Source organism: Tachysurus fulvidraco, chromosome 24 (assembly GCF_022655615.1).
Source record: "Tachysurus fulvidraco isolate hzauxx_2018 chromosome 24, HZAU_PFXX_2.0, whole genome shotgun sequence".
In the NCBI taxonomy this organism is placed as follows: Eukaryota; Metazoa; Chordata; class Actinopteri; order Siluriformes; family Bagridae; genus Tachysurus; species Tachysurus fulvidraco.
This window is the reverse complement of record NC_062541.1, coordinates 10733044-10753022: the sequence shown is the minus strand read 5'-3', so window position 1 is coordinate 10753022 and position 19979 is coordinate 10733044. Positions and strand designations below refer to the sequence as shown.

The 19979-nt window shown below is 36.8% G+C and overlaps 1 protein-coding gene across 1 annotated transcript; it reads left to right on the top strand.

The window, feature by feature from the left end:
• Positions 1-341: 341 nt before the first annotated feature.
• On the top strand, positions 342-17680 carry hpcal4 (hippocalcin like 4). Its single transcript, XM_027175594.2, has 4 exons — positions 342-508; positions 14473-14644; positions 15043-15258; positions 15398-17680. Exons 2-4 carry the CDS (start codon positions 14483-14485, stop codon positions 15593-15595), a joined length of 576 nt encoding a protein of 191 aa, XP_027031395.1. The 5' UTR covers positions 342-508; positions 14473-14482; the 3' UTR covers positions 15596-17680.
• Positions 17681-19979: the final 2299 nt, after the last annotated feature.

Genomic DNA, 19979 nt, shown 5'->3' with positions numbered 1-19979 from the left:
TTCTTTCTTTCATATTTTAGTTGGTTTAAGTGGTGTTAAGTTATGGTTACAAGTCTATATTGACGTTAGTGCCAAATTGGTTGATATTACTAGCCCCTGCCTTTTACTTGACCATTGAGATGCAAATATCTAACACATCTGGACACATGTTCAGCTGCCGTCATGCTGTTTATCCGCATGGCGGTCTGTTTAGACGAGCTGCACGCTTTTTAGAAGCCTCTTTTTGATTGACATTCCGGATCATCGAATCAAATTTACACAAACATTAGCCAGTCGCCGAGCCTTGAATGCTGTCCAATCACAGTAGGCTTGGGGTGTTACCTATGCAAATGTGGTAGCCAGGGAGATGCGTGCGCTCCATTCATTGCGCCCGTCCGAAAGAAGAAGCGACTGCGCGCGTGCGGCTCCGCGATTCTGCACGGTTCCCCGCCGAGCGCCGTTCACGCGTTTGGCCGTTTACAGGAACACTTTGCGGACACACACACACACACGCAACACAAGCATCTGGGTGAGTCATCCATGCATCTACTTGCATCTGTACTAGCTTCTATAAAGGTGTGCGTAATGTTGTGAGACACCTTAAAGTGATACCACCTGTATGATTAAACTTGTTTAGATTATTTCCCTCTTATAATAAATGTGTCATTGTCTTCAGGTTGTCAGCAGTCACTTTTTTTTATATAGAAAACGTCTGAGATCCTACCCATCTGCTTTTGCTTGTTGTTTGTTGATATGAAAGCCATCAGTAATTTCTAGATTCTTATTTGAATATGAAAATTTGTCCTTGCACTTTTTTAGCCATCACAAACAATCCAGTCACAGCTGTAATGGTTGTATTTCCTAATCATTAAAATGCATGTCTAATTCCTGACTGCGGTGTTGTGTTGCTCTGCATGAGTGTGGTTATGTTCAGCAGTCTGTCCATGTTGACATGTATATGTGTTTGTGTCCTATTGCGTGTGTGTGTTCAAGTGCAACTGTGCAGTGTTGTACTACTTAAGAGAGCAGACTGTATAAGTGGTTTATTTACCCCGTGCATGGGCAGATGTGTATCTAGACAAAGCTGTGAGCACCTATCTGCAGTGAGATATTGCTGCATAACATCTTTCATCCTCCTCTCATTAGAAAGCTGATAGATACTGGATAGAGTTGTCACAGTGTCAGTTTTGTGTGAGTTTTATTGAGCCACTCAGCCATGCAGTGATACAGAGTAAATAAATAACTGTGTTGAGTGAAAGTGGAGAGGGACATGGAGATGATGCTGACCAGACAGAAAAAACCTGACCACAGAGAAACTCCCAGAAGAATCTCAAAATCATCAAATAACAAGTATTTTTAGAAATGGTGATGAAATGTCTAGTGCTTGTGGAAAAGACAGGTGCTGATGTATCTCTAAGTAAACAGCAATTTAAAGTTCCTGTAATGTGATTTAACTCCTTAATTGTTCCTACAATTCTCAGTCATTAAAAAGTGAATTGAATGACTATTTTTTTCATGTGGTGTGACGCAAAGTTACCATTGTTGGACTGAGCCGGGGTAGTTTTTGCCATGTTTATAAAATAAATTTCCTTCATGACAAGGCTACTTGATATGGACATACGACATTATTATTCACATTACTCCCATAAACTGTCACACTTTAGCCCTTCTCCTGTTAGATATACCACATGGAAGTTTCTTTTTTTTCTCCAGTGTTTTCTGGCCCTGTGTTGCTGGTGACTAAATACAGGTGATAAGAATGGAGCCTAAACTCATTCCGTCTTTGTTCAAACATCCTCCTTAATCTACTCTCCTGACTGAATCTCATGAATGCAAAAACAAAACAAAAAAAAGAATGAAAAGAAAAAATCCCATTCAAGGAAACACATGGCCACTGTCAGTATTCCATTTTGTTCTAGACAAAAGAAGCCAGGCAGCGCCAGGTGTATCAAATTGTGCACGCAGAGCCGTTTGATCGATTGCCCACATGCTCTGTTTCTCATGGAGATGGATGGCAGTACCAAAATGGCTGAACTCAAAAAGCCGTGGACAGTCACGAGCTCCATATCATAACAAATCAGTGCACCTCAAGGGAACTCAGTGATTGGAAAACAAAAAGCATGTATGAGCAAAAAATGAGCAAATTACAGTTTTGTTTTTCTTACTTCTGAAAGATGCCCGTTGGTATTGTTATATTGTTCTCATCTAAAAGAACCTGGTGATTCTTTTTATTTGCTTTGCACAACTGCCTGTTCTGAATGTGAATGAGAAATGTGTGTAGTGCTATAATGAGCAAGAAGGCTGTCAAACACATTTAGCAGCTCAAGTCATCGCATGATGCTACAGGCCATGTTTGGACATCACAGAGACATTATTCCTCATCCTCACCCTAATGTTATAGTATTTGGATCTGACAGAATCTGGAAAATACAGGTTAATGCAGCTAATGCAGAGAAATAAGATAATATATCACACCTTGCCAAACTTGCTGCTGGCATGAATTTCCACTGATATGCTACTAAGCCAGGTTGTATTTCCACTAAACCAGTGGGTGGCTTTCAGCTCCCCTTCTATTTACAGCATTTGATCTTTAATAGGAAATGATTTGATTTTGGGAGGGACAATTTCACTGAGAGTTTTATTTTATGTAGACAGAAATCACCTACTTATCCTTCAGCTTTATTAGTGAAATAGATTTATCTTTAAGTAGGCTACTCAGAAGCCTTGGGAGAAGCTATTGCTTCATATATTGAATCTGATGACTATTACTCATAGATTAATCACTATTCAGATATGATTAGTTATACATGGGGAGGTGGTTTAATTCGCAACAGTATTACTGGAAATTACGCCCATCTTCGTCAATATGACAAAGACATTTCTTCATATAAAAGACATTTATGTCTTTTTTACAGACTGTATAAGTATGGGTCTTAAAACGACCTATGCCATAAAATGACTAGTAGTAATAACTGTAGGTAATATATAAAATACCCAAGTTGATATAGATAGGATTCCATTGCGTCCTTCTGGAGACTCTTGACACTCCAGGACACACTCTTTTCTGTTGTCTCCCAGCAAATCCAAATTGTCCTTGTTTAAACTGCAGAAAGAAAACATAGACAATATTTAAAAAGACTTGTCAGAGAAGTGACAGGAAATTTTATTGGTCTGTGAGTTCAAGTAAAGCTTACATGCTTATTAAGGTCAAGTAACCTACTAATGATCAAGTGCAATGTTTGTGCCCACAAGCACTACAGCTAGTGAATTAATGGACATAATAAGCACTTTATACTAAAAATGGGAGAAGTGCATTGTATGCTTAGTGTGATGACCATCATTACGACTGTCCTATATCCTGTGCAAATCAATCATAAATGTTAGATACATCCTCCAGCAATGGTACTAAATGATACAAGTCTAAAAAAATGCATTTCTTCCTAATACTGCTTTAAAGAAATTTGGAAAACAGCACAATATGTTCAATAAAATAAAGGTACTATAAAGTATTGTTATTGCTATATTGATTGATTGTAAAGACTAAGATAAAACTTGATCCAAAAGCAGTACAATGAATGTGTAGTGGCTTGAACATTAAATGTTGATTAAGTCCTAATTACATTACTAAGGCCTCTGAGTCTGAACTCTTTGCCAGAAGGGATTTTAGTCATCAGGTGCAACCCACCTGTTCACTGAGATGTTATGAAATCATGGATGTTGTGTAAGCCCTCAGGTTAGTAAGTTAATTTAAATAATTATAAAGCACAAGCTGCAGCCACAGTCAGACTTTCCTTGTCTGGTTTTGTTGGTCTGAACAGCTACCCCTTACATTCAAGAAATTTGCATTTCTCCAACAAGCAACCTATGCTGAAAGTTTTTTCTTATTACCTACAGTCCCAAGGGTAAAACAGGAAGCTTCTGTACCAGTTGTCACCCTTGGGGGTCTGGGCTGTTGATGCAAGGATATCCTCATGAGCAGGTGGAGAATGCCTTGTTTTTTTCCCTGTGTATCTGAGATACTGTAAAAATAAGGCAAATATGTAGTTTTGAATATAAACAAGGCCTTTGAGATTCACACATTCTTAGATCTGTTTAATCCTTTAAATAGAGCACTGCATTAGAATCACTAATGAATTCAGTACATTAAGGGATGTAGAGATGCACTAATACAGTTACTTGGTATCAGACAGAGTTTCCTTCTATACCCTTGGTGCTGCCACATGAGCATAATTTTGCTATAGAAACAACACCTGTTTCAGAGGTTCTCATTTCAAATGGTGCAGTGGGACCAGGGCAATACCAAGAAGTCAGAAACTAGGTGTGTTTTTTTTCCATTAGCCACAATTTTTCATCAACAAAACATATGCGGGAAGGAATCTGTTGTTCCATTGGAGTCAGTTGAAGTTATTTGTTTGTTGCTGGCTAACATCATTTAAAACTAGAAAAAAGCAACCTTTTAATTATTGCTACTAAATTGTCTCTGATGCTTCGGCTTTTGTATGAAACATAAATATAGAGAAATGCACCCAGGCATGCGAAATATTACCATTAACAGCCATTATTATTGTTATTAGTCAGAACAAATATAAAAATCTATTCTTTCACCTGAATCCAGTCATACATTATTTAGAAGCCCCTTTTGTATTGGGTCTGTCACCCCTAGGCAGCACACAAAAGCACTTCCAGTGGATGATGATGGTGTCTGACAGTTATGGATCTGCCTCTATTCCTTAGATAAGCATGGTTGACCTTTAGTGCTCAACAGCTGCATTATTTATGCCCACTACTGGTTGTTATGCCTTATGTGCCAGTGAGGAATTTAATGACTCACCTGTAATTGAGCAATATTTAAGGGAAAGTTCCCTAAGAAATTTCAAATATTGACATTTTGACATTATTGACTGACTTTTGAATATACTGCATATTCCAGGGGTACACCATAGTGTGCAATGAAAAATAAAGGTTAGTTATTATTATTCTACCCCATTGTAATTTCATTTTCAAAACTAAACCAACATTTTTATTAAAATTTCTTGTTGAATGTAATGTTTAATTGATGATCTACCAATGGTTGATTATGAAAATTACATTTGATAAATAAATTTTAGCACTTTTCAGCAGTTCTATATTGGACCTTCTACTTCATCTGCCAGTTGTTTGTGTACACATCAATTACTCCATGCACATACACACATTTATTAACACATATTTGTTATTTAGTGCATACTAAATGAATTATGAAAATCCATTAGTTCAATACATTAACAGTGCTACAATGTGGTCTGAAGGCTTGTTTGCATTTTTTTCATTTTTACTTCTTTTAATCCCTCTTGACATAATCTTAAATCAAACAGCAGACAAGAATTAAACTTGCAAATAATTGATTGTCTGTAGTAGGCAGTGTAAAAAGAGCATGGTTTTTACACATTTTTACACCAAATTCTCAATAATTTGGTGTAAAATTATTGAGTAATTAAAAGTAATTCTTCCCAGTCAGTAAGATGCTTCCTCTGAGACATGTGAAGCCAACCAAACACATCTTTTGTGAGCTTCTGCCAATGCAGAATCATAAACGCACTTTGGGGAATGGACTATCTGCCCTCTACAATAAACATGAACTCACAAATGGCCATGATTAACTATTGTCACTGTAATTGACAGGAAAGAAAGCGTATGACATCCTGGCCACCTAAAGATTTGGCTCCAGACCACGGATTGCTGTAGCAAAACGAAAATGCAGTATATAATGCATTAAAGCTGGAAATGTAATTTAAGAGCAGTCGGGAGTAAAAAGGAATAAATACAGTATGCAAAACCTAACTTGTATGTAAAAGCTAATGATGTAAATGTAGCTGTAGCATTTGTACCGATACTGGTGTCATTTTACTTTTTCATGGAAAAGTAACAGTAATTAAACTTAGGCTGCATTAACACATACTAGGTTACTTTGGAATTTCCCATTTTGCTTGTGAAGATGTACAGTAGCAATTTAATATGCCAGTCTTCTATATCTCAATCTGCCCCAGTTACTCATTCCAAAGCTAGCTGGAACTTATTCTTCAGGTTAAATTCAATAAAATTCGGCAAACAGTCATCTTGACTTTTATTTTTCAATCAGACTCAGTGACTAGCTCAGAGTTCTCCACAAATGACAAAAATTTATTTTTTTCCCCTTTCACTGATCTATTCTTCACATTCCTCTGTCTCTGTCTCCTTTGTGTGTTGGAATTAATCCACTGCAATGTCCCACTGCAGAGTCCAGAGTTCCAGATCTCATTCAGCAGCTCTTAAAAGGACGAGACAGACGTGGCTGGAATGCCAAAGACATCACAGAGACCAGCAGCCTGCCAGCTGTGGTCTATTGATCTATCTGAGTGATAATGATCAGAGAGAGAGATGGAGGGGAAAAAGTGTAACAGTGATGTTATGAAAGCTTAATAAACTGTCATGTGATTTTATCACAGCTTTAAGTACCTGGAGAACTCTCGACTGGAAGATCCTGTAAAATGATGATATTGGCTTCAGACAAGTAGTGGAACATTCTTCAAGTCTATTTATCCCTCTTTCTGCAGTGACATACACCAACGTGCAGGCTTGAATGGGCTTGGGTTTGAGACATCGAAAGCGGGGTGGATCCAAAGAACTCTGGGGAGTTTGAGATGGACTGCTACAGGGTTGAGTAACATAGAGATGTGGAACAGGCCGAAGTGTGGGGCAAGCTTCCTGTGGGTTGCCCTAAAGGGAAGGTTTCTGGGGGTGGCGTTTGTGGTTGGCGCAATAGGAGTAACTCTTGGAGACCTTGAGCAGCATGGATCAGGCTCTACTCCAGACCCACCGACAGTGCTTGACAAATGCCAGAATGGATGGTACCAGTGTCTCCAGTTCCTGAGGGCAGAACAGTGGGGGCAGAACTCTTTTCAAAAGTGGAACCTCGGTCAGAAACAATGTTTCGGGGAATACATTTATGTATTTATGTGCAGGCGTAAAATATGCTGGAGGAGCTGGGTTGTTTGCTTGGTCAATGTTAACTTGGGTGGAGGTTAACCATGAAAAGAACCACAGTGATGCCAGATGAGGGAGGTAGTCCGCTGACAATATCCAGAGCGATGTGAAACCAGGGTCATCGGGGAGCTGGGAGAGGACGAAGGTAGCCATTTGGTGAAGTCTTGGGGCTTTTCTTGTAAGTGCAGACAAGACATGCTGCCATGAATGGTCCAGGATGACCTTCTTGAGGTCTGGCCTTTAGAATCTCTGCTGTAGGACAGACAGTGTGCAAGGTGGCACAATGGAATCTCTTCTCAATGTCAAGGCGGAGAGCTCAGATGGTGACAGAGAATGAGAGGATGTGGTCTGAGGCGAGTTTCTCTGGGACAGGGCAATCTGGCAAGTTTTGGTGTCAGGCTTGCAATTCTTGGTTTCGAGGCGGTGAGAAAAGGAGAGGTTCAATCACTCGAAGGCTAACGTCTTGTTATAGGTGTGTCAAGTTCTTATACAGTCCAATAATCTTAAACACAGGTAGACAATGCAGGGCAGGCAGAGACAATAATGGTAGAACATGCAGGATCAAACCAGGTAGAATATAAACAGTAATAAAGGTGGGATGACTTGACAGGAGTGCTAGGCAAACGGAAAAGACAATCTGGCAAAGACAGTGAGTTTATGGTGTGCTGATGTAGTGCCGCATGGTACAAATTTGGTAGATTCTCCGGAAGTGCTTCCCCAAGATGCCCGCCAACACAGAAGAATTGTCAAAATGTGCACAAAGCACAAGCTGACAGTCCGTGTCTCCCAGGATGTCGGATTTGTGTCACTTTTTAAGAAATCAATAACGCTTATCAGCATTAGTTTATTTATCAGCACAACTGACAGCCATCAATCCTTGCACATGAAGATCATAAAATGCCACAATTTCTTTGTTTACTTTCACTATTATTTTAAATATGTATTTTTTCTACCCATTCTAATCTTAATCACAATTTTCATATACCTTTTTCTATGTTGTATATCTAACTTATATTTGTATTCATTTAATCATTTGTCTATGCATAACTATGACACTAGGTACATATACATGCAGTCAAAAATCATAATAATCAAATTCTTAGCTCAGTCAGATTGAAATGCCTTTATGTAAACAAATTAGATCCAATAGAACTTAATACAAATGAAATTTCATATTGAAAGGGGTGCTGTAAATTTAAAACAATCTGTTATACATAAAAAATTAAAATGCTTGAATTCAATTGTTTTCTTCGTTTGTTTAAAAAAAAATACCTTGGGCTCATAGGCAGTGCAGCGGTGTAAATGTTTATTAATGTTTTATGTTCACACAGAAGATTTGTTCAGAATATATGTAATGCACACGATCATGACTATTTTAATAGGTTTGTTGTATTTATGGTACATTTACACAGCACTTTCAGAATCTGAATTTAGATTAAATTCATTTGTATTGAATTTAAAATGGCTGCATGTAATCAAACCAACAGTAGTGAATCTACTGCAGAGCCAAATACAAGCTTTATACCAGCCATGGTGGGGTTTTATGCCTCAACTGGCTTCTGTGCTTAACTTAACTTTTTGTCTAGGAATTATCTAGACAACTATGTCTCTAATTATATAATTATCTAATTATAACAGTATTAAGCTTACTGCCCTCATTATTGCAACGCAAGCACTCACCTTTTCTAATAATAGAACCCACATTTCATTGACTTAATACATCAAATAATAAATTAAAGCAATAGCTACCACCATTAAATTGATAAGTGGTAGAAGCAAGTTTAGCCAACCTTCACTTAATTAAAGAGGGGAATGATATTCTTACTCAAGGTGATCTTTTAGATGTTAAAGCCTGTTTTACTGCCTTTTTTATTTAACTACACTCTCACTGTGGCAATATTTGTGGCATTCTTCAAGTCTGGCATTCATCTTACACTGATCAGTGTCATGTTCTACAAAAACTAATGTCTCTTAAATAGAATCATAAATCAGAAGAAAAAATGTTGTACTGCAGCCCATACTGATTAAGAAATGATATGATATTGCTACAGGTTTGCTTTTTTCAAAAGCATTTATGAAGAAATCTACTTGGAAATCTGTTAATAAGACTTGTACACACAAATATAAAAAAAAACCCAAAAACCTAGTTTTACTGTAACGAGTAGTTTTGAGTCTTGATTCAACTCTAAACAGCCCAAAATTGCTGAATCAGATTCAGAACACAGTACATGGTCTTAAAATCAAACCCCAAAACGAAATGGGGTAGAAAAACACCAGAGGAAACCACATGAGAATCAAAGCATAGTCTGCTTGGAGAGAAACAGCTAGGATTTTAAAAGAGAGATCTGTGGTGCTGATACTGAGCCATCAATTATAATGAAGTGTCTATTTGCTCTTATGGGGTAAATACCAGGGAATGTTTTCTTGGGAAAACAGGTATTTGGACATTACATTGAAACTAAAATATCTAAAATTAAATATAGTATATATTATTGGACTGGAGGTCTAACCTTTTCACTCATGAACATAAGATTTTTTTTCATTGTTATGAATTGTTTAAGGCAGGGTTTCTCAACATTTTAAGCAAACAGCCCCAAATGGAGAAGCATTGGTAGACCTGCATTTTTGTTTTATTCCAGATTTATAATTTGGCAAATGTTGTAGCATTGGAACACTTTATCATAAGTAACATATGTGTTCCCTAAATGACAACTACAAACCTTGCAAAGGGGATCATATTTAGTGCATATACAAAGACATTTGGGTCTTTGGTAGGTATTCTGTTTAAATCAATTTTTAATAAATCTTTCCACATATATTTGTATTGGTTTTCTAGTTGTTCCACCGAATGAGTCAAATGTTGCCAAGGTAGATGGATGGAGATATTGTCTGCTTTTTTCAATACACCTTTGCAAGAGCACTATGTCACCATAGCAAAAAGGAATTAAACAGCATAAACACTTGTAATTTAATTGTGTTTGTTTGAATGTGGCTTTTGGTAACAGTTCAAAATTGTATCCTACAAAAATGTATTCAGAATTAATAATATTCCTCATAATCTTAATCATAATGAAAGAAATTAATTAAAAAAAAATGTCTCCTCTCATAGCTTCATTTCTATTGAGTGACCTTACATGAGGTCACAAAGACTAGTTTGGCAAACCCTGGTTTAAAATATCTCACATTTCATTACTGATATATTTTAAACCAAGGGATTTAAACAAGAAATATTTTTTATTTAGCTGCATGCTTCCATTCTGTGATATTATGTTGGCTATTTTTATGAACCATTGTTTATTATCATAAGGTCCAAATTATTCTGAAAAAGCTGCTCTGCTGTCCTGCATCTGAACAGCACTGTTTACACTAAGCAGCCCCCTAAAATACCATTTGCATCTTATACCAAGAGAGCCAAGAGTATTTTTTTTTTGTGTAAATTTAAATGTATTTTTGTGAAAATATATTTTTGAGGTTGCAATCTATATAATAAATTAGAACAATAGAGTTCATTTTTACTTATATTTATTTGGATGGTGAGGCTGAGGGCCTTGAGGACATTGTCATCTACAGTATGTAAACTACTGTAGTAAATGCCTTTGTGTCTGGGCTCTAAGATTTTTATTAATAAAAGGTTAAAAAGTCGGGGCATTATTTAGTCAATAAGGGATACAGATGTTTCATACACTGGATACACTGTTCAAAGGTAAAAATCTACATAACTGGATAACCCTAATTAACTATTTATACTCCTTCAACAGAGTATTTGAGTATTTAAGACTTAACTAGAACTGTTTATTAAATAACTTCAAACAGGAATACTGCAAAAGCCAAATAGAATAAGGGACATAAATGATGTCAGGTCTCATTTATTTAATTTGCAATAGTGCTTTTAGAGAGAACTGGAAATGTTGGGAACCTAATCATAGCTAATAATAGCTCGTTGGGGATCAGATCTAGGTTTGCAATCTTTAGAATGATGGGAAATAAAATTAGCAGCACAAGTGTTACTAAATACAAATAGTTTTGCTACAAGTAAAGATAAATATTGGAAATGAAAAAAGACCCACTGCAGATATTCCAAAAAGACTGATGAATATCTTTCTAGAACTCTCTACACTGAACTACAAAATGGTTCAGAGAGAGCTCAGTGAGGTTTGTTTTACGATCATTTTTGTTCAATTCTGTGGTGCTGCCTGTGTCACCAACTGATTTTCTCATCATCCTTAGAACCCCAAATCTCTGGAGCTATTCCTTAACTAGCTATGATTATCCTGTGTCAGTTGCAAACATTCATAGAGAAATACATGAAAGTGGCCTGACATCAGAGACAACCCTTATCCCTTCTGCTTTAGCACGCTTTTTTTCCCTGTCAGAGGAAGATCTATATTTAAATACTGCATTGTTAAAATAAATTGTGTGGTATGCCTTGTGTATAATACAATGCATTTTGCAGTGATGGCTATGGTTTACAAGGTGATTATGGGACATTTATACTTAGAATATTGTTATTTTTGACATGAAAGAGGCACAGATGTCGCATATGGCATTTGCAGATGCCCTCATTCAGAGCGATTTACAGTTCTAACTCTTTTTTACACAATTGAGCATTTGAGGGTTAAAGGCCTTACTTAAGGGCCCAACAGTGGCAGGGATGGGATGAACCTGGGATGGATTTGAACTCATAACCTTCTAACCAGTATGCTAACACCTGTACCACTGAGCTACCTCAGCCCCTTTGAAAACATTTCCGTTTTTCCCCCATGATATCTCCCGTTTTTCCCTTGAACATGTTTTTGTTAAAACAACTGCTGCTTTGTGCACTGCTGTAAGCAAGCATGTGATCTTTTAAATGCATAGGTCTCAGAAAAGAAATCTTTTTGCTTTTCTGTTTGAAGTATAAAACCAACATAATATCTGCTAAGGCCTTTGATGCTTAGTAGAGCTTGTAGTGGCACACAGGAGATGCTTGGTGCTTGTAACAGTAGTTGTTATCACTAGTGTTTGCTGCTCCTTCAGGGTAGATGAGTTTTAGTAGAGTGGTCTGATTACTGTCCCTTTATAGCAGTACTTAAATGGTAATCACACTCTTGTAAGTGGATTCTTTAGCTAACTATAGTGTACAATTGTAATAAACTTCAGCAGGTGTTGATTAGATCCACAATAAAAAAGAAAGCTCATTCAAGAACCCTTTTTATCCCTTATTTTTAGTTCTTTTTGTGTATTCCATAAACCTCTGTGCAATTAGCTGTTGAGTTTATTCAGATGTGTTAATAAGGTAATATGTTACTCCATAGTTCGTTCATTAACTAGGTCTGGTCTGATATGAATGATGCTGTATTACATTAATTCCTATATGAAACCTTGTTTCTTGTTTCCTTAACATATACTTTGACATTTAATCATCATAAAAAATTAAGCTGTTTTTTCTCTACATTTCTGTTGGCATTGGGAAAGATTTTATCACAATTTTGTGAAGAAGAAAATGTTTTTCCTAACATTGTCCTAACATTGAAATAATTCTATTATTATGTAGCACAGAGCAGTTGACAGATTTCATTATAGTTTTCTTTATTTAGCAACGCATCATGTACAGAAGTGATGTTGGTAATATTAAGTACTCTTACTGTTTCTGTTGCAATTAATGAGGGGATTAGCATCCTGGAGCTAATTTGCCAATCATTAGGATGTGTGAGCACCTCTATAAAAGCAGAACATTTAGGCAGTTTGGTTGTGTGGAATGTTCGTTTGTTTCCAGGCCAAAAAGAAATGACAATCAATATAGGAAGGCCATTTTCACACAATTTGAAAACATAATTTTACTGTGATAGGGTTTATTAAGTGACAAATTGCTGCCAGTCTGTAAAGGATGTTTTTTCCCATCAAATTAGCCATAAGCTCAGAATGTCTGATTGCCAGAGAATGTTGAATTTTAAAGTATGTGACACTCAAAAGAAAATTGACTAAACAGATCTTATATATAACATAAGCCTCTGTTTTCCTAATACAACTTGTTACAATGGCCTAAACGAAAGTCGAGAAAGTGATGTCCACATACTGTAAGACCAAAGTGAATCTCTCTGGTCATGATGCTTAGCTCAGTTTGGGGGGAAAGCTGGGTCAAGCAACAATGATCCCAAGTGAGCCAGCCAAATTGCTTCAAAATGGCTAAAAAGAGAAAACAGTAGGTCAAGGTCCGTACTTCAGCCCCAACAAGGTACCACTGCAAGGGCAGCTATGCATAAGCAAATTCTATTAAGTAAAAATAAATTCAATTAACGGCTTTAAAAAAAGGTCAGTAAAGATTACAATATATTGCAATACAATACAATACAATACAATACAATACAATACAATACAATACAATACAATACAAAAGGTAAACAAAGATTAATTGAGTGTTCTTACATTTGACCTGAACAGAAATGCTTATAATGCGAATGATATAATTGAGCAGTGGAGCAGTTTTTGTAAATATTTACTCAGTTTCTCGTTAGAGAAAGTAAGGTAATGTTAGGTGTGTGTAATATAGGAAATATGATTCAAATTAGGTATGCTTCAATGACCTTTGCATATTGTTAATGGTTTTCTGAGGGCTGTGATGAACACAGGCTAGCATACACTCCTACAAGGTACTAGAATATTTTAAATGTATTTAATATGAATGTGAATCATTTCATTGTCTGAAAAGTATCATGAATCCTATGCCATTAGTTTAAAGTTCATTAACTGCTCAGATGTTCAATTAAAGCTTCCTGTCTAAAGCCTGCGAATGGGTGTGTTGCCTAGAGGAGCAGAAATTACCTGAAAATTCCAAAAAGGTCAAAGAGAGAGAGTGAACAGAATAGAGCAAGTGATGGTGAAAGAATGGAGATGGAGATGAATGCTTACCTCTGATTAGTCATCATGATCACACATAAATGGCCTCCTGTCATGAGGAGAGAAATGTGCTGTGGGCGACTGGGCTCCAGCAGCTCTGGTGCATAACCGCTGATGCGTTTAGCCATTATAGCTCCTCGTCAAGTATTTAGACCTTTTAAATATTTAATCAACTTTAATAAGCTAAGAGTCCAGGTTATGACTCATTACAGTGGCACCCCATTTTTCATGTGTACCCAAATAACCATTTTTAAAGCTTATAGAAATGTGCACTTGCCAAATATATCCCAGGCTTCTGGGTGGGCAGATATGTGTCATGTTGTAAAACATAATGTCAGTACCAGGTTGAATAGACATGTTTCTAATTCTCTAAAAGATCAGAAAGGCTTTAATAAATTGTATTGGCTAATCACTAGTTCTCAAGACATTTCTGAAAGGAATTTTTGGCATGACCCAAATGTGTCAAGTAAATTTAAATTCAGAATTAATAATGGTTATGAACTACCATAACTATAGATTTTTTTTGCAATGTGGTGAGCATGTTGTTTTAATAACCCCACAGCCATTAATTAATAGCCATCACTATCTCTCTATTTTTATTTTGTCCATAAACAGGCTATTAAACATGGGGAAACACAATAGCAAGCTTGCTCCTGAGGTTCTGGATGACCTGACCAAGAGTACAGAGTTCAATGAGGCAGAGCTGAAGCAATGGTATAAAGGCTTCTTGAAGGACTGTCCCACTGGCATCCTTAACCTGGAAGAGTTTCAGCAACTTTATGTCAAGGTAAGTCCTTTTGGACAAATAGCTCCAGTAAACTAGGACTGTGTTTTTCCCATTAATTATGATACCAAGTTTTCAGCTGTATGGTTCTGTACATGCTTTCATTCTATTCACTGTCACCCTGGTTTGTCAAAGTGAGGTTAAATTATCTAGACTTACTGTAGAGCCCCAAGTTTCAGTGGTTTCTATTTGGGTCGTTTATTTTTTTTTTAATTTACAATTTAAAAACAACATATAGAACAAAGACAAAAGATAACTGTAAAAAATGCTTGACTAACCTGCTATATTAGAGTTGACTTTGATTACTTTCTGAACCCACTAAAGAGGATGTTTGTTGCAGACTATTATATGCCAGGTAATATTTCATCCAAAGTGACTCATAGCAATATTGTTTGTTATAGTTTTTCCCCTATGGTGATGCCTCCAAATTTGCTCAGCATGCTTTTCGCACCTTTGACAAAAATGGGGATGGCACAATTGACTTCAGGGAGTTCATCTGTGCCCTGTCCATCACCTCTCGAGGAAGCTTTGAGCAGAAACTCAACTGGGCCTTCAACATGTATGACTTGGATGGAGATGGCAAGATTACACGCATGGAGATGCTTGAAATTATAGAGGTGAGACTTTTATTATATACTTTGACTTGATCAAGCTTGATCAATCATTAGCATTTTTCTAAGGGGAAAATCGTGCTTGAAACTAATTTGTCTGAATTTAATTTGTATCTACTTACCACCTTTGTGTTTTTTGTCTCAGGCGATTTATAAAATGGTTGGCACGGTAATCATGATGCGCATGAACGAAGATGGCTTGACACCTCAGCAGCGTGTGGACAAGATCTTCAGCAAGATGGACAAAGATCATAATGATGAGATCACACTGGAGGAGTTCAAAGAGGCGGCCAAAAGCGATCCTTCCATTGTCCTCTTACTGCAATGTGACATGCAGAAGTAAGGGAAAAGAGTAGAGAGAGGATGAGAGAGGGTGGGAGGGTGTAGGTACAGAGCAGGAGCTATGAAGCAACATGTACAGACATTTAGACAGAGGTAGGTTAGTAAGAGTAGAACTATACCACTATGTACATATAGGAGGTTGCAGTTGAATGTGAGAGTTTGCAGGTTTGGGGACAGTTTATAGAAAAGTGGAAAGTGATGAAAACCTGCATCTTTAGTCATGCAGTGAACTGCACTGCTTTTAGACAATTGTTGCTTTCAGGCCCAAGTCTGACAAGATACCATAGAACCTACATTATTTAAAAAAGTCCATTTAAATATGTGATATTCCTGATCCTTAGAATTTTGATATAAAGTAGAAACCAAGCAAATTTAGTGAATATTTCTGCAAAACTTAGGCAGCTCTCTATTCTTAAGGTATTTGTCTCCTTCGAATTTTGTCTAAGACTAAACATTAAAAACAGCCAATATAATTTTTTTCTAACCAGTGCACACTCTAAACAGTGCAATTTCCTTAATCCTTCCACAGATAAAGGACCATATTCACAGTTGACTTACATGCACTCACATAGTGAGAATAATACAAAAAATGTGCACATCAGCATTCAAAACTCAAATATAACAACAGACTTGCTCACAACTCAGACATGGGAGGCGTGTGGCCAAAAACAAATGCACGTCTGAAGTACGTGCAATTCTGACCTTAAAACTAAGCCAATTTTCTCATGCAATGTCAGCATGAACGAGGAGCAGTATTGAGTCCAGCATCACTGGCTGACAATTTGTTGTAACCACAAAATATCAGTGATAGGCCTGGCTATTATTATTATTATTATTATTATTAAAGCAAGCAGTTGTGTTTAAAGGCCATGGTTCTTGCATTATTGAAAACCCCAGCACTTCTGCTCATAAATCACAGGTAAATTTAATAATCTAAATGTTTTATCCAGAAAATCGAAGAGCATCTGACTCGGAATACAGAACATTATCCTCGTGTAAATATCAACATGTTTGTAACTTTAGCTTTCAACTGTGAATATGGCCCAAAGGATATACTGTAAAGCCTTGTGCATTATGATGGATACTAGACACACCACCAATAACCTCTAATTATCCCTTATCTGAGACTGATTCATCAGCTGTGATGACAAAATACAGCTCAAAACATAACCACCTTAAATGTCATGGTTTAAAATGGTGAATAAATATTGTCTCACACTTCGGGGTCACTCTCACATATGAAAAAGGAATTTTGCTAACCTTAACGATTAGAATATATGTATATGTAATTAGTGAAATGTAAATGTTTCATGAGACCTACTTTCATATTTCAACACTGCTGCAAAATACACTCTTTATAGGATATCAGTCTGTATCAATGTGTGAAAGTGTGAAAAGTGGAAATCTGAGGATTTGCATTTGTATGTGTTAACGTATGTATACATATTTCTGTAGTAGTCTGTATGTATGCATGTGTGTGTGTGTGTGTGTGTGTGTGTGTGTGTGTGTGTGTGTGTGTGTGTGTGTGTGTGTGTGTGTGTGTGTGTGTGTGTGTGTGTGTCTGTGTGTGTGTCTGTGTGTGTGTGCGTGCATGCGTGTGTGTGTGTAGGTGGGTGCTTTAGGGAAACAATTGCCTCTGTCACTGACTGTCTGATAAAGTAGCTGTCCACACCAGTTTTAAGAGTATTAACGTGATGTTTGTTGTTGCTGGTGTGGTCGTCCCTGGTCTTACTGGTTTTCCAATCAGAGCTACCTTTCTCTGCTGTCTTGATGACATATAATCATTTATGTGTGCCTCAGTGTACAGCCTTATCAGATATCAAATAATCGTAATTGTATTAACATTGTCCAAATGTCTTGCTTTTTTCCCTCTGGTATGGTCAACGTGAACGCATTCGGAAGGCAAAAGTCTGTGTTTCCGCAATATTCACGCTGCAATACTTAGGAGAATATTGTTGCACTAAGTAGAGGCAAATACTTCTTGTTTTATACTGCCACATAGTGGTGAAATATTTACCATCGTTCAATAGGGCATACTGTAGAGTGGGGACTAAAGTGATGAGTTTTTTTTTCTTCCTCTTACATACAACAACATAATGGACCAAAAGAAATAAAGAAATAAAAATAATAATAAAATGTGATTCTGTACTTATTGAGATTCCATGGTGCAGAAAACAGTGATTTCTTTCCCCGGTATTTTATTTAATATCTGCCATTTTTTCACACTGAGCTTGTGTTAGTCTAAATTGCAAAGTCATGTCAGTGTCTATTTTATTCTAGCTTGTATGTAGAAAAAAGTCACATAGATTTCAGCTTCTTAAGAGTAGCCTAAAACATCTTTACTAAGTGGTTTTAGTAGTGATATAATGTGTCGGCTGTGGTAATGAATTTGCAGTGACTCATAAAGTCACAGCTGCCTGTGCATCATTTCACTCTGTTAATATAACTGGGGTATACTTTCCTTTTGCATTTCATTACCACATTTATCACATCTGATGGAAGCTTGATTTAACTTTCCTTTGCTTGTTGAATGTAGAAATGTAGAGGATAATGATGTAGTTGTGTAATGTGTCCAGTTATACCATAAATATTACGGTTGCACAAAAACTGAAAACTCAATTATCATCCAATTTAACCAGTTTAGGAATATCTGAATATATTATGGAAAAATTGAATAAAAAAGATTTTCTTTTTAGTTTGTATATTAGACTTATTTCTTTATTAATTTGTATATATTACATTATATTATTAAAACAGACAATAGAAATTGAACGCTTATTGAATGAACATTAAGCCAATAAAAGCACGATCATGGTTGAAATAAGATTAACTGAGCAGCTCTAATGAATATGATATTTGAATTAGAGATCTAAAAGTTCACTATGAGCCTCTGTTACATTCAATTCATAGCTTAACAAGATCATCTTTTCAGTTCTGTCACATTTTGCTTTTCAATATTGTAACTGTAAAGTTCCCCAAACAAAGATGTGTTATTTTTGGTACGTAGATGAATAAAATTGTGGGTGTCTACTGAATTTCTTCAGAAGTCGAGTGTTCTGTTTTATCTGTTCATATCTGTTCATTCAAAGACATGACAAGTACCATTAACTCTCATGTTTCATGAATCATGCAGTGTTGTATCTTTCTTTTACACACACCACCATGTACAGCAACCTGCACAGTATGACTCACTCAGAGACTGTGATGTCATGATGAATCCGGTTGCCATGGCACTGAAGCGGTGACTGGGACAAAAAATACTCTTAGGTGATCGCACTGTTCGTATACTGTATACATAAGCAGGTAAAATGCATTTCTGCAAGAAACACAGACATGCACACATGTTATTTCCTCAGGAAAACATGGACACACACACACACACACACACACACACACACACACCATCATCATCACCCTCTATGCTTTTTGGGACACAGCAACAGTTAAACATGCTCTCTGATACACATCTGAACCCACTTTGAAATTATCATGCTGGATGTAGCCATTAGAGAACAGGTTAGTTATGGCTATAAAGGTATGGCTCATGGTCAGTTACAATGCTCTAGTCTGTTGTATTCAAGTGTTGATCCACTGGTAACAAGCCCAAAATACCAAGAACACATATCCTCACAACATTACACTTCTTCCATCAGCTTGCACAGTTGACACAAGGCAGGTTGGGTTCATGGTTTAATGTTGCTAAATTCTATGAGCCTAAGCAGAATTCAGGATTCATCAGAACTTTCCAATCTTCAGCTGTCCAGTTTTGATGAGCCTTTGCATACTGTAGCCTCAGCTTTTGGTTACTGGCTGACAGAGCTGGAGCCTGACATGGTCTTCTGCTGTTATAACACATCTACATCAAGGTTTGACACCTCAAGGTCTTGTGCATTCTGAGATGCTTTTCTGCTCACCAGAATTATACAGAGTGGTTATATGAGTTACGAAGCTTTTTGTCCATTGTTTAAAAAAGAATACATATAAAATGTAATTGGATTTAATCAGCTCAAACCCATCAGGCCATTTTCCATTTCTGTGCACAGAACTGATTTGCCTTTAATGTGCCATTCTGAGTAAACTCTTGACTGATTTGCACAAAACTCCCAGGAGATCAGCAGTTACAGAAACACTCAAACCAGCCCATCTGGCATCAACAATCATGCCATGGACAAAATCACATTTTTCTCCATTCTTAGGGTTGATGTGAAGATTAGATCCACATGATTGTACTGTATGTGTTTCACTGCTGCAACCTGATTGGCTGATTAGATAATTGCATGAATGTTTAGTTGTACATGTGTTCCTAGTAAAGTGCTTAGTGATTGACTTTAGTCGGGAATTATATTTAACCTTGCTGTGACCTTGATCTTATTTGGATCAGTTCC